The following is a 14,924-nucleotide window of genomic DNA, read 5'->3' as shown; positions in this document are numbered from 1 at the left end:
GGGCGTCCTGCCCGCGCCCCCCCGCCCGCCGGCACCATTGCCCCGACGGCGCGGCCGGGCGGCCCGGCGCTCCCCAGGCTCCGCGCCGGCCGGAAAACGCTGCTGGCGGCCGCTGCGGGCGTGGTGATGCTGCTGGTGCTGGTGGTGCTCATCCCCGTGCTGGTGAGCTCGGGCGGCCCGGACGGCCACTATGAGATGCTGGGCACCTGCCGCATGGTATGCGACCCCTACCCCGCGCGGGGCCCCGGCGCCGGCGCGCGGCCCGACGGCGGCGACGCCCTGAGCGAGCAGAGCGGCGCGCCCCCGCCTTCCACGCTGGTGCAGGGCCCCCAGGGGAAGCCGGGCCGCACAGGCAAGCCGGGCCCCCCCGGACCCCCTGGGGATCCAGGTCCTCCGGGTCCTGTGGGGCCACCCGGGGAGAAGGGTGAGCCGGGCAAGACCGGCCCTCCCGGGCTGCCGGGTGCAGGGGGCAGCGGCGCAATCAGCACGGCCACCTACACCACGGTGCCACGCGTGGCCTTCTACGCCGGCCTCAAGAACCCTCACGAGGGTTACGAGGTGCTCAAGTTCGACGACGTGGTCACTAACCTAGGCAACAACTACGACGCTACCAGCGGCAAGTTTACGTGCAACATTCCCGGCACCTACTTTTTCACCTACCACGTCCTCATGCGAGGCGGCGACGGCACCAGTATGTGGGCGGACCTCTGCAAGAACGGCCAGGTGGGCCCGGCGGGGGCATGGGGCTGGCCTGGGGGCAGGGCACCCAGGGAGCCCGGGGCATAGGGTACCAGCGAGCCCAGGTAGAGACCCTACAGCGGCCCCGCTTAGGCATCACATGCGGGGATGGTGGGCCTGTTGGCACTAACTCTTCGGTTCCTGGGCACTGGCTGCAAGGCAGACGCCGCTGGGCACCTGCGCGCGGCTTGGAAATGCGGGAGATAAATGCAAATAATCACAGCGCAGGGCTCCCAGGCGCGCGGACTGGTCCTTGGGGGCTTGGCCCTTGGGAAGCGATATCTGAGAGCTGGAATTCTGGTTGATACCAGCGGGCAATTAGGGGAGGGCAATGATGGGCTCTAGGGAAGGCAGCCTCCGCGCCCGCGGGCGTCCAGGCGCACCGCTAGGCGCGCAAGCCAAGGAGAGCTGTAGGAGATGTTTTGGGCACAGAGGCAAAGGGAGCCAGGGGCGCGAAGCCTTAGCTGCAATACATCCTCCGCCCTTGAGAAGGGACCACTGCGCCGATCTGACGCCCTTTGCAAAACGCGGGGCTGCCCGGCCACTTCCCACCGTGTCAGAGCTACAGGCGCAGGAAAGCAACCTCTGGGGGGAAAAGTTTTTCCTCCTGAGGGAGGCAAAGAGGTAGAAACTCCCCCTCCCTTGATCTTGCAGCTGCAGCTCCTGACTCCAGGAGTGTCAGGGGATCCTCTGCGTTCACTTTCCCCATCCCAAAGACCGAAGCTAGCAGGCAGCTAGGTGGGCTCCTTGGTACTGTGAGGGTAGTACACGGTGCTCTTCCTGTAACTGCTGCCCCAGAACCAGCCTCGACCTAATCCTGCCCTAGGGGGACAGTTTTGCCCAGCTCACTCTCCTTTTGATACTCCCTCCCTTTCCAGGGCTCCCAGACCACCATGGCCTAGGGCCACTGGGGGGGGGGGGGGCGGTGAGGCGGAGCATTCCTGTGAAGGAGACCAGCATGGGTCAGAACTAAAGCTAGGATGGTGGGAGTTGGGAAGAAATTTCCTGCGACTGGGACCCCGGACCCTGTTGGAATCCTTCCCACTGCAGGTAGACCCTGGCTTGGGGGTGGGGGAAAGGACAGGCCTGGGAGTCAGCACAAAGACTACCAGGCACTTGTAAGTCTGCCCCCTCTTCTTTCTCTCCTGCCTGCCTCTTTCTCCTACTCTGTCTCTTGTCCCCATCTGTCTCCTGTGTCTACCAGTCCTATCTGTCTCTCCTGAGTCTCTGGCCTCTCTCCCCCCAGGCTTAACACCCCTCTTTATTCCTTGAGTGTTTCTCTCTCACTTGGTCTCTATGAGGCTTCCCGTGTCTCTCCTCTTTGTTCTTGGTTCCTGACCAAATGGGAGGCCTCAGTATCCAGTGAGAGCTCACTCTGCAGACAGCCCCACGATTTCCCTTATTAATCACCAATAAAGGATGCAGCAATGTCACCTTCATCAATAGAATTTCTTCCTTTCCCAAAGAAAGTTTGGGCTGGCACCGAGCTGAGGTCTAAGGGGGCTGGGGGCCCATTTTGTCTGGATAGGAAGCTGGTCACCAGAGCACCAGTGGGCCCTAGGCCTTGTACCACCTCAGGAGGTTCCAGTGGGGCTCCAGAGATGAGGCACGAGGAGACCCCAAAGGTGATGTCTGCTTGGGCAGGATCACTTGCTTCAGTCACTGGGAGGTGAAACCATCTCAAAGCCTCTTCCCCCTTCAGTAGGGGCAAGGCACTGGCACAAGCTGACAAGGAGGTACTCACTGGCGGTGGGACCACAGGCTAGTAGAAAATAGGAGGTGGCTTTAACTAGGGGGTTCACAGATCCAGCATTTTAACAGTTACTCAGACCATGCTCCCCCGACTAAAAACTGGGGCCTACACCCCTCTCCCATACGTTCTTTGTGACTTGTCCTTCCAGATTGCTCAAAAGACTCGTTAAGTCTCACTAGTCATCCCACGTACTCACTTCGAGCCCCGACTAAGAGGCAGGTGTGGAGCTAGGTAGCAGGGGTTTGATCCACTTGCCCTACAGGACCTGTGCAGGAGAGATAATAGTAACCACCCAATAACACACCCCAGCAATTGGTGTGTTAGAGGGGGATTGGGGGCTCAGCTGGCAACTCCCACCCCTAAATGTGTTAGCTGGAGGGAATAATTCACTGGTGCCTGCCCCCACTCAGACCAACCTGGTCAGGGGAGAGGATGGCAAAACTGGGCTGGTCCCCAAGGTGAGGAGACATGGCTAGGGAGGAAATAAAAAGGTCAAGTGCAGGGAAAGGCTGGCTCAGAGGTAGAAGAGGACATTCAAGTGAGCAGAGACAAAATGATGGCTCTGGGCAATGGACAGGAACAGAACAGAGGGGCTTCTGCCTCCCATGGCTGCAAGACCTGGGGCACTGCTGGGCTCTGTGCTTTTCCTTTCTGGCTTCCTGCCTGAAGAAATGCTTCCAGAGTTTCCTCAGGAAGGCAGGACTGAAATTGGTCCTTGGCCTTTCCCTTGGCAAGATAGGGAGGGGAGAGGTCACTGAAGCGCCGAGTCCCCCGCTCTGTCCTTGCCTGAGGCCCACCAGCCCCTCTCCCCAAGGGGAGCCTTGAGTCACCACTGTGTAGCCTGAGGACACCAAGGCCTGGTCTTTAGGACATGGGGATCTGAGGAGCCCGAGGAAGGGGCTATAAGTTAGGAGTGGTGCCCTGAGTGAGGTAAGCTCCCTGCAGCTGCCTCAAAGATCCACAGTTCGGATGTCAAGGAAGACATGAAATTAATACACTGGGCCAGGAGAGAGGGGGCTGTGTGGGGATGGACCAGGGTCTATGGCCAGGGCGCCACTTGTCCAGGGCAGGGACTTTGGGGAGGTGAATATCACAAACGGGGAAAGGCTTGGACAACAGAACCTGAGTGAGGTGAGAGATGGGGTAGTAGATAAATTGAGGACTCCAGCATAAAGGCCTCACTGGAGCTCAGCCTAATGCCTGGCAGTGGGAAAGGGGCTCCCCACTGTCCTTTTCTAGCGAGCCCTGAATGCTTTTCACAGCACAGAGCACAGTGCCTAACTCAGCAGGGACCCAGGAAATATGTGAAAGCACAAGTGTCCCCTGTGGGCCAGGCTGGTTGCCTGTGGGAGCCACTCCTGTACATCCAACACCCCAGCACTGATCCGGGGGCAGGAGCTTGTTTCTTGGGTTCTCCCCACTCCTCCCTCCAGGGCCCTGGTCAGACCACTGCCTCAGTTTCCCTTCCCCTGGCAGCCCTTGAGGAGGTGATTCTACAGCGCCCCCTCGTGACAAGTCCCAGACTTGCTTTCCTCCTTCCATGGCAGCCTCAATTCCCCAAATTTCCCCCATGGCCTCCAGGAGAAGCTGGATGCCTCAACTGTTTCCTGTCTCAGGCAGAGAATCAGGACCCCTGGGTTCCATTCCTGGATCCCCCCACTATCTAAGGATGGAAGGGCATCAATTTTTCCTGCCTCCGTGGATAATTAGGATAATCACAGCAACAATCATGGTGATGAATAAATAATAAACATAAGCATAACAGTTCTGATGCCTGTCACATCACCAGGAGATTCCTGATGACAGATAACTGTGTTCTAATGGATTTGGCTATTAAGAAGCACACTGTTTTAATGAGTTAAGGCTCAATTAATCTGGGTAATAAAAATAATTGTTATTAGTAGTAATTTATTAGCAAAGATAATGAAATGCATACGTAATAATAAATACTACGAGGATTAGGGCCCAGGGAACAATATAGAAGTTGGCGGCTTTCTTTGAGTGCTTTCCTAGTAACACAAAGCCCCATCAAGATTAAAAATTTTTCCCCCACCATCTGAAGGCTTTTATAAAGGTGGCAGTGGTGAGGCGGGATCTTCTCATCCTTTTTCTGAACAGAGAAATTGAGCTTTTTGAAAGACAGCATCTTCCCCTCATTTGCTTTTTCCCACCTTTAGCTGAACCGTGAGTTTTCCCAGCTAAGTGTCCCCAAACGGTTCTTGCCCCTGGTCGGGGGAAGAAGAGATTGAGGGGAGAGAAGGGACTGGAAGGATCTGGGCTTTAAATGGCAGCCAGCATGCAAATACGTTGGGTGCCCCCGTTGTAGCATTGCTGCTGACTCAGCAGCTTCGGCACAGCTGACCTGCAGTTCTGTCTCCTGCCCAGGAAGGAGAATGGACCCTTCCCCTAATTTGGCTTGGTCCAGCCCAGACTGTTAGCCTTTGGGAGAGCTGCCTTCAGGGAAGGGGCCGGTTGGAGAGGGGCTGTTGAAAAGCCTGAGAGAACCCCACTCAATGCAGCCTCCCCCCGACACAAGCCTGCACCTTGGAGATGTCGCCTGTCTTCCCATTCTCCACCCAGGCTATCCTGGAAAGGCCCCAGATCCTATGGCTCAGGCCCTGTGTTGACTCAGTTGGAGAGGAATGCCTGGAGGGAATTTGTTCATCAGTCACCCTCAGTATCTAATGATGATAGTCGGAGCCCCCAGAAGTGACCAGCAGACTTCACACACAAATGTTGGTGCCCTCTTGCTTCATTGAACTGCCTGTCCCTCCCCTCACCCATCCAAACAAGGACTGGAAGGGATAGCAGATCAGACTGAGGATCACACAAAGATGGAAAGCCTGGATTCCCTCTCTCCACCCACTTCCTTTCTACCGCTCTGTGGTGAGACAGGAGGAGCCCAAGGTCCTCTGTGGGTGGGATAATAGTCACAGGTATAGCTATAGCTCTTTGGAGGCCAGCATGCAGGCTCAATCTGAGCCTTGGGAGGGGAAATAATTACCAGACCTTCCATCTCACTGCTCCAGTATGAAAGACCCCAGAACGAACTACAGACAAGGAGTTGAAATATTGGGTTCTGGTACTAGGGTGGTTGCTTAGTAGCCAGCTGGCATTAGTCTAGCCACCTGACCTACAGGGCCAAGGTGTCCATCCCTGTGTCCATCCACTGACATAAGAACAGGTGGGTGTGGCTGAAAGGTAAGGTATTTTTGTTACAATTAAAGCAGAGAGGAAGGGATAAGGAGAGAAGGGATGGCCCTCCATCCCCTGGTGTTCCAGAGAATTCCTCTCTGCAAGGAGGGAGTTCCAGGCTGGGCCATCCCTGAAGGCATTGTTGACGTCCTCTGCAGGCCAGACGGTAAGACCTACAGGGGTTAAGGAGGCCAACTCCACCTTAATTCCTAATTCAGACCCAGATTACACCTGCCCTAGAAATCCAGGGCTCCTCAATAACCCATTCCCAAAACATACACTTATGATTGGAAGGGGTGGGGGGATGACGCGAGAGAAGCAGGCAGAGTTGAAGGCAGGTTTTTAGGGCCTCCAGATCCTACCCACGTGGCTGCCTTACCTCTGACAGTCCCCCTCCCTCCCCGACCCTACTTCTCTCCCTCCTCCCCCCTACCCTCTCACACACACCATCCCTACTCTCCCCACCCCCTTATTCCCACCCCCACCCCCACCCCCGCAGGTGCGCGCCAGCGCCATAGCCCAGGACGCAGACCAGAACTATGACTACGCCAGCAACAGCGTGATCCTGCATCTGGACGCGGGGGATGAGGTCTTCATCAAACTCGACGGAGGCAAAGCGCACGGCGGCAACAGCAACAAATACAGCACATTTTCCGGCTTCATCATCTACTCCGACTGAGCTCCCCGCGTCCCCCTCCGTCCCCTACCCAGCTCCCCCCACCCCCGGGGCCCCCCTCCCGGCGGGCTGAGGAAGACCCAACCCCTCGCTGCCCCAGCCCTGGCTGCCGGCCCTCCCTGGCTATGACGCCCCCGGCCCGCCCTCATCACCACCCGGGCCGCCGGCTAGGCTCTCCTTGCCGGTTCGCCCTCGCCGCAGAGCCGGGTCCAGAGCGCACCGTCGCGGTTCCCGGGAGGCGCTGTCGACCGCCCCCGCCCTGGCCCGCGCTGTATATTTGTACAATAGGACTGTTTATTACCCACCCAGCTCGTCAGCCCGCCCCAGACTGGGGACAGGTCTTGGCGGGGTCCCTTCCTGTGCTCGGATGCGCTGCCCTCCCGCTCCGGGGTAGCGCCTCCTGGGAGAGGGGTGGGTTGGGGCTGGATAGCGTCCCAGCACCTGCTAAAGCCCCAGCCCGGCTGCGCCCCGTCTGACCAAAGCTCTAATAAAAACACTTCCATCCCACTGGATTTGGGTCTGTGCCCTAGAGAGGAGCTGCAGGAGGGGACCATGAACCCTGCCTTCTTCCAGAAAGGGAAGAGGTCTGCTGGAAGTTTCCCATGGATCTGGGGGCAGCCAGGTCCCAGAATCACAGCTGTTCTGGGAGGAGGTGGGCCAAGGGGCCCAATGCTCACCACAGCCCAAGTGTGCCTGGGCAGCAGAAACAGGAAGCAGCCCAGTTACATCATCCTCTTCCATGGTGGAAAAGTTCCATTTGTTTGACCTGGAAAGTGGCATCAGCAAGGTTTAAACTGGGACACCTGGGCTCTCAGTCTGGTACCACTGTGTGTGATCTTGGGCAAGTGACTCCTCTTTCAGTTCTGGGTTAGTGACAGCAATGACAGGAACACACTTTGCACTAAAAACTGGTTGACCTTGGCCCAAGCACTTCACCTCGGGGCCTCAGTTTCCTCACCTATAAAATGTAGGTGACAAGACTTACCTCATAAACATAGCTTTTATTATTTATACATCGCTGAAAGTTTGCACAACACTTCCAGGTATGGCACCTCACTCAAGCCTCCAAGGAGCCCTGAGAGGTTGGGTGACTAGATTTTGTTCTTCTTCCAGGGAGGTTAAATATCTTGATGAATGTGACATGGTCGCTAAGTTCTGTGATTGCACTTGAATCCAAGAAGCCCTGCTCCTTGGAGACAACACGTTGAGTCTCCTGGCTCTGTCTGCCTCCCTTACCTCCTGTGACCATGTGACCATGACAGTCGTAGTTAGGGCATTCCTAAATAACCATAGCTAATATTTAGAGAGCACCCACTCTGTGTCAGACCACCACGTAAGAACCTTATATATACTATCTCTTAGATCTGTGTGGGGAGGGGGTAGACCGGCGGGAAACGCTCACATGCCCTTTGACCTGGGTGCTATTCTTTTATCCATCTCAGGTGAGGAAACTGAGGTTCAAAGAGGTTCGGTAACTTGCCAGGGTCACAGAGCTAGGAAAAGGCAAATGCCAGGATTGGAACCAAGGACTACGCTCTCGGCTGGTGCACCATATTTCATAAAGATCTGGTGTCTCCAAAGCAGAACTGAGGAAGAATGGCTCTGAGGCAGCTCCGTCCTCGCTGTGCCCAGCCTTTCCACTCCCACCCCTGCCCTGCAGAGGCTTCATGTACTTACAAGCATCTGCACTGGGCAGCAGCCATGGGGCGAGCCTCTTGGAGAACCCCGAGGCTCTACATTGAGGAAAAGTCCCATCTGGCCTCCCCACCCCCAGCTGGCTCAGCTGGAGAGACAGGAAGGAGGGGTGGCCTCCGTCCCAGTCAAGCCCCATGTATGGACCCTTGTCATGGCTGGCAGCCTTGAATGACTTTCTTTATCCTCCCTTCTCGCCCCTACTTCCCCCTACTGCCAGCTGTGGCCATTTAATAAAATTAGCTTAATGCTTGTTCCTTCCCTGTGGGGTCTGGAGATTGAAATCCGCGGGTCCCCACAAACCCAATAAAACCCCTGGCAGGTCTGGCTGGAATGAGAGTTTCCTCGGGAAGAGTGATTAGATTAGAAGGCGCTTCCCCCTGCCCCCAGTGCCACCTACAGGCCCCTGTGATTCTTTAATGGCCACACTGGCCCAGGGGTACCCAGCCACATACCTGGGCGGCTCCCCACCCCTCCCCAGAGGCCACAGGGACTGGGCTGGGACCTCTGCTACAAAAAGCATGTTAATCATTTCTGTAGGAGTGCCCGGCTGGCTTGTTTGCTTTTATTTCTGGTGACTGGACAAGCCTTGTGTCGCTTTGAGAGATGGGCCTAATATCTCCATTTTGCAGATGAGGAAATCATAGTCTGAAGAAAATTCGTGACTTGCCCATGGTCACGCAGCAAGCGTGTGGCATAACTGAGATGGACTGAAGCCAAGGGCCTTTTCTTCCTTTGCAGGGCACCAAGGGTATCCTGCAGTCACTCAGGCAGCATCCCAGCAGCAGGGGAAACTGTCGGGAAAGTGTCTTCCCCATCAGACAGGGAATCCCCAAGGGCAAAGTCTGGGTTTTTTTTCCTCCTCAGACTTGGGATACCGGAGGACAAGGACTGTGTCTCCACCATTAGAATGGGAAGCTTCCTGAAGGCAAGTTCTCTGTCTCCTCCATCAGACTGGGGGTCCTCAAAGACAGTGTTATGAGCAAGTTGAGAGTAAGGTGTGTATCTCCAGGATTGGGGGACTTCCTGAACACAGAGATTGTGGCTTTCCTCGCAATGGCTCTGAGGGTAGGCACCGCTTTTTCTATTGAACCAGGGCTTTCTAAGACCAACCCCTGGGACTGGGGGTTCCCTGAGGGACCGACTCTATCTCTTCAACTTGGGGATCCCCGAGAGCAGGAGCTATACCTCCCCTTAGACTGGGGGCTCCCTGAAAGCAGGGCATGTGTCTCTCCTCCTCAGTCAAGGGCTTTCTGGTACAAGAACATTCCAGGGGGACAGGGCTGGCTGGGTGATAGAAAGGAGACTGGACACGCAGAATGGCGGTCCCACTCTGGAGGAAGGAAGGAAGAAAGCTCTCCAGGCTGCCTCCCCTTTAGAAAGATGTGTGATTAATTAACGAATAATGTCCCTGCCAGGGGGTGTCAGGATGGAGGTGCCCCTGGAGCTCACCCACACAAGGAAAGGTAGGCCATCCTGTGCCCAGGCAGCTGCCAGCCCTAGGGGCTGGGGCTGCCCTGCTTTCTGGGGTCATGGGGACCAGAGGGGACAGCAGGAGCCCACCGCTGGGGACTGTCCTAATTGGATGACTTTGCAGGACAGCCAGACAGGTGCGCTCAGCCCTCCGCTTCAGCTTGCTACAAACACATCTGCCATGGTGAGGTCTAGGGGTTAATTGCCTCCCGCCTCACTCCTGGTAACCGATATTTCATTTACTGCTCGGAGGGGGAGCTGCCCAGAGAATCAATCCCGGACAAGCATCCAGGAGACAGGGGAGCTGCGGAGGCACGGGAGCTGTTTCCCAGAGGATCTCTGAACACCAGAGGAGGAGGCAGGAGGCAAAGACCCAGAGAAGGCGGCCGATTGCTCTAGGCTATTGGGGGGGGGGGCTCACCTGAGTGCTGCCCACCCTTATAGGACCCCCAAGGGCTAAGAGAAAATCTCAGGGGTACAAAGGCTGCAGTACTCCAGCTAGCTGTGCTGTTTCCCCTGCCCTGCTTTCTTCCGCATTTATTTATCTGAGTGCCCCCCATAAGCTGTAGCAGGTTAGATGCTGTTAATAAGGTTATTTTCACAAGCAATGAAGGTATATTTGAAAAGCGGAACTGGAGGTGTGAGCTCCTCGCCCCCTTCCAGGTAACAAACCTCAAAATCCTACAAATGAGGTGATAATAAAGTGGAAGTGAGGAGTCTACACATGTTTGGAACTGGAAGGGGGTGGCAGGGTTACTGAGAGGGGGCAGCTGGGGGCCGGAGGGAAAATGGAGGGGCTACCCCCATGCTTTCAACATGTTCCCCCTTAGTTCCACCCAAACTGAGAATCAAAACCACAGAGTGGGTAACTCCTATTACACAGCTGGAAAAACTGAGACCCCGAGAGAAAGCCAAGATTGCTCAGGTTGGCTCAGGACAGAAATAGAACCAGAGACAGCGGCAAGTGGAGACACAAGGTTTGGGTTCAAGTTCTGGCCATGCTCAGTGTTTCAGGAAAAGACACTTGACCTCTCGGAGTCTCGGTTTCTTCATCTATAAAATGGGGCCGATAAAAATATCTACTTGAAGGGCTGCTGTGAGGTAGTGGGTGAGAACCCGTTCTGTAAGTTATAAAGCAAAATGCAAATGCACGATTATTATTACAACCCAAGTCTCCTGAGCCCTGTGATTTTTTTTTCTGAGCCCCATGATTTAAACCACTTTCGGTTGTACTTCAGTGCCTGGGATGGTGATGGTGATCATCAAAGAAGATGAAGACTCTTGGGTTGTTCTCCCACCCTGATAATCCCAAAGTGAATATAGGGTAGGGGTTGGTTTGGGGTACACAAAGTGTGGAGCTAAGTGTTGAAAATGGGTGCCCTGAGTTCTCCCACGTCCAGTGTGGACTCCCCCACCCTTCTGTTCTATGGCCTCCAATATGGGGTGAGAGAAGGGATGCCCCAAGGCTGTGATCCACCTGTCCCTACTTGCTCTGCTTGTCCAACATTACTGAACATCTTCAATGGGCCAGGCCCTAGCTTGGTGTGGGCTCCAGAGATGCATAAGAAACCATCCAGAGGGGCCACCTGGGTGGCTCGGTCGGTTAAGTGTCTGACATTGGCTCAGGTCATTATTTCACGGTTCATGAGTTTGAGCATCTCTGCTGTCAGCTCAGAGCTCACTTTGGATCCTCTGTCTCCCTCTCTCTCTGCTCCTCCCCCACTTGAGCACTCTCTCTGTGTTTCAAAAATAAATAAATATTTTTTTAAAAGGTTAAAAGAAACATGTTTAAAAAAAACCATCCAGAGCTTCAAGATACCCACAGGGGTCATACAGAGACATCCAGGACATAGTGCTATTGGAGGGGGCGGGGGGAGGCTTCCCAAACTGTCAGGAGGAGTTACTCTCAGGGAGCTGGACTAAATGGAGGCTTACAGTTTTACTTACATAATGTTTGGAAAGGTTTTACAAGGTCTCCCCCTTTGAAATTTGAGCTGCCCCCGCCCACCCCTAGGATTTGTTGCTGAAGCTGCCTTCTTGGGGATGGGGTTGGTGTGGGTAGAACCCAGGGAACTGAGGGTTTTCTCTTCTCTTGTCCAAGGGCTTGGGAAATAATGGAGCTGGGTGAACAACATATACCCTCATCTCTGTATCAACACCCAAGTCATAAGAACACCTATGTACTATTCTAAGAATTTCAAATGCATTCATTTATTTAAACCTTACAATGATCCCACAAGATAGTTACTACGAACACACCCATTTTTTGCATGAGAAAACTGAGGTGAATTAATTCACCCAAGATCATATGGCTTACCCTTTCTGGGAGCAGCCCTCTTGCCTGGCCATTCTCGGGAAGCAGAGAGGGGTTGAATCTCACTCCCTCCCACCCAGAACAGTCTCCCCAACCAGGTCACCTGGCACGCCTTCCCACAATGCTTGCTGCCCGGCCAGCTTGTACAGGGGCAGGGATCCTGCCTTTCCCCAGATGGTGAAGGGTAAATTTGAGGGTTCCTTCCCAGGTGCCCAGGGCACAGGCCCCTTTGCTCCCTGAGTGAGGACCCCAGCGTGGATCAGGACAACTGCATAGGGCCAGGTAAGTACCAGACCTCTCCAGCCTGCCCAGAGCCAAGGATGGGTCCACTACACCCTGGGCTATTTCCACTGCCTACGGAACACCTGTTCATTATTCAAAGCCCAGGTCCATTGCCTGCTCTTCCATGAAGGCTTCCTGAACTTCCCCCAGCAGTCACCTGCAGGTCTCCAAGGCCACACCGAGAGCATCTTCCACATAACAATGGCTGACTCAGTACATAACACTGTGCCTGCCACATAATAACCACTCTACCATAATAGCAGCTATTCAAACATCTGTCACTCTCCTAAACTTCCACCTCCTGCTGGTGGGTGCTGTGATGTACTGCCTAGGTCTCCTTCAGGACCAAAAGATCTATTCCCCAGCTGCTGAGAGTGCTGCCGGCAGGTGGCTCTGGGCTAGCTGCCCCCTTCAGGCATGGCCTCTGCTGATGGGGGGTGCCTTGCCCAAGGTCCTGCCCACTTCTTAGGTCAGCCTGTTTCCAATGATAGATTAGCATGAGGGTTTAAAATCCTGGTACCCTAGCAGGGCTTTTACACTCAGGACAATTCTGAAGACTCTTCCACGCGTGTTCATTCCAAGAGCACATCCCAGTAAACTTCCTGCACACTGATCTCCACCTCAGAGTCTGCCCCATGGAGTACCCAACCTGTGACACCTACCCCAGATCTCATCCATTCACTAATTCCTTCAGCCAATTTTATTGAGTACCCATGATGTGACAGGCCTGGTAGCAAAGGCAGGAGATGGAATGTGAAACTATCCGATCGGTGATCACATCTCCTACCTCCTGGAGAAGGCAGAAGTCAAGAGGGTGACTCTACCAACCTCTATCATAAAATCCACAAACTTCCCTGCATCTGGGCCCCTCCTCTCTCACTTCTTTTTGCCTCCATGGAAGAGCTGTCCCCCCTTCCAGGGCCCAACTTGTCACTGTGTTCTGTATCCAAGGCCCTCCCACCAGCGTACCAAATCTGTCCTTGTTTGTCCAAGACTGTTCTGGTTTTCAAACTGGAAGTTCTATATCCTGTTAAACCCCTCAGTCCCAGGTGGGCTAACTGGAGTGGTTGATCAGTGTATCTTCCATGTTCGCTGGGGACCTCACCTAATTGATAATCACACCTCTCTTTACTCTTTAGCGGCTCACTCTGTATCAGCTCCTTCCCATCATCCTTCAAAGCTCGCCTACCTTTAAAAAATCCTCCCTTGACCCCGCATCTCCCTCCAGCCTCTACCTCCTTTCTCTGCTCCCCTTGACAACCAGAGGACTTAAAAGAATAGTTACAACTTTCTCGCCTCCCACTGTGGTCTGGCTGCTGCCACTCCTCTGAAACGGCTCCTACCAAGGCCAAGTGTGAACTCCTTGCTGATAAACTGAGTGGACACTTTCTCAGTCTTCATTGTGCTTGACTTCTGTGCTAGGCCAGACTTCAAGGTCTGGATTTTTTTTAATGTTTATTCATTTTTGAGAGACAGGGAGGGATAGAGAGAGAGGGAGACACAAAATCTGAAGCAGGCTCCAAGCTGTCAGCACAGAGCCCAACGTGGGGCTCAAGCTCACGGATGGGAGCTTGTGACCTGAGCTGAAATTGGAAGCTTAACTGACTGAGCCACCCAGGTGCCCCTCTGGCTGGGGTTTAAGGATGGCAAGAGTGAGGTCCTGGACTTGGTTCACAGACCTTTGAAGATTGATCTATATCTGGAGCAGCTAATGCCACACGCAGGTGCAAGGAGGTGTAGTGATAAATATTCGGGGAGGATGTGCCTCCCCTCAGCCTCCTTTGAGCACCTAGGCTTGGTGATCTTGTCAGTTGCAGATCGTGAGAGAGCCACACACACACCTCACCAGAGCCGAGATCCTGTTGCCTTTCACAACATATTGGCCACATCAGCCCAGAAACATCTGCCGCCACACAAGGCAACATTCTTCACCTAACCCTCACATCTGAGTTCTAGACCTCAAAATACCAGTTAGGCCAATGCCAGGCTAATCTCCCTTTATCAGCATCTGCAGTGTTGGGTCCAGGGGATTTCCATTTGTGTCCACTAAGGTGGGCCTGGCCAGGCCCCACCAAAGCTTCTCAGCATCATGGGCTCCGATGACTCTCTTACCAGCAAAATTCTTTTCCCTTGGATTCTGAGATCCAAGGAACAGTTCCTTTGGCTTCAACTTGCATGCCACTTCCCCCCAACCCTCTTTTTAATTCTCTTTATAGCCCATATATCACATCATTTTTAGTACTAGCTTAATTGTCTATTTTCTCTCATGGGCTGCAACCTCCATGAAGATAGGAGATGGTGTTTATCACTCACCACCCCACCTTCTGGGCCCACCAATAAATACCTCATGGACGAATGAATGCAAGAATACCTATTATCATCTCATTGGATGTCGGCAATATGCTGCACTTACATTATTTCTAATCTTTGTAAGTAACAAGCGAGGTGTCCCCTTTCCCATTGCCCACAGCCAGGACAGCCTCTGCTCCCTGTCTTACCTCACCTTCTCCAGTTAATTGTCCAAACCAGAATTGGACCAAGGCAAGACCAGGTTGACAAGGACACAAGAGGAATCTGTTTCCCTGGTGGTTCCTGGGGATCCCAAACCTCTGTTAAAATGCACATCTCTGTGAGAGGGGATGGGACCCTTAAGCTGGAAGCCATGCTTTAGGAGTTGTATTTCTCCTGGGTAGTGCAGATGGCAAGAATACCCTGGTTTTCTTGTAGCTTTACAGTGACAGCACTTTGTATCGTTTTCTCATGTTACTCTCACCAAAACAGCAATGCTATCCCATTTGTAG

The 14,924-nt window shown here is 54.0% G+C and overlaps 1 protein-coding gene across 2 annotated transcripts; it reads left to right on the top strand.

Moving 5' to 3' along the window:
- The first annotated feature begins 27 nt into the window (after positions 1–27).
- On the top strand, positions 28–6,869 carry C1QL1 (complement C1q like 1). 2 transcript variants are annotated; one of them, XM_040497829.1, is made up of 2 exons: positions 28–723; positions 1,943–4,462. In XM_040497829.1, the coding sequence occupies exons 1-2, from the start codon at positions 127–129 to the stop codon at positions 1,988–1,990; spliced, it is 645 nt and encodes a 214-aa protein (XP_040353763.1). In that variant the 5' UTR covers positions 28–126; the 3' UTR covers positions 1,991–4,462. The 2 variants fall into 2 exon arrangements, with proteins under 2 accessions (XP_040353763.1, XP_040353762.1); XM_040497828.1 differs by lacking the exon at positions 1,943–4,462 and adding an exon at positions 6,186–6,869 and having other exon boundaries at positions 38–723.
- Positions 6,870–14,924: the final 8,055 nt, after the last annotated feature.

Source organism: Herpailurus yagouaroundi, unplaced genomic scaffold (assembly GCF_014898765.1).
Source record: "Herpailurus yagouaroundi ecotype Mexico unplaced genomic scaffold, PumYag 189, whole genome shotgun sequence".
Lineage (NCBI taxonomy): Eukaryota > Metazoa > Chordata > Mammalia > Carnivora > Felidae > Herpailurus > Herpailurus yagouaroundi.
This window is presented reverse-complemented; position numbering and strand designations above follow the sequence as displayed.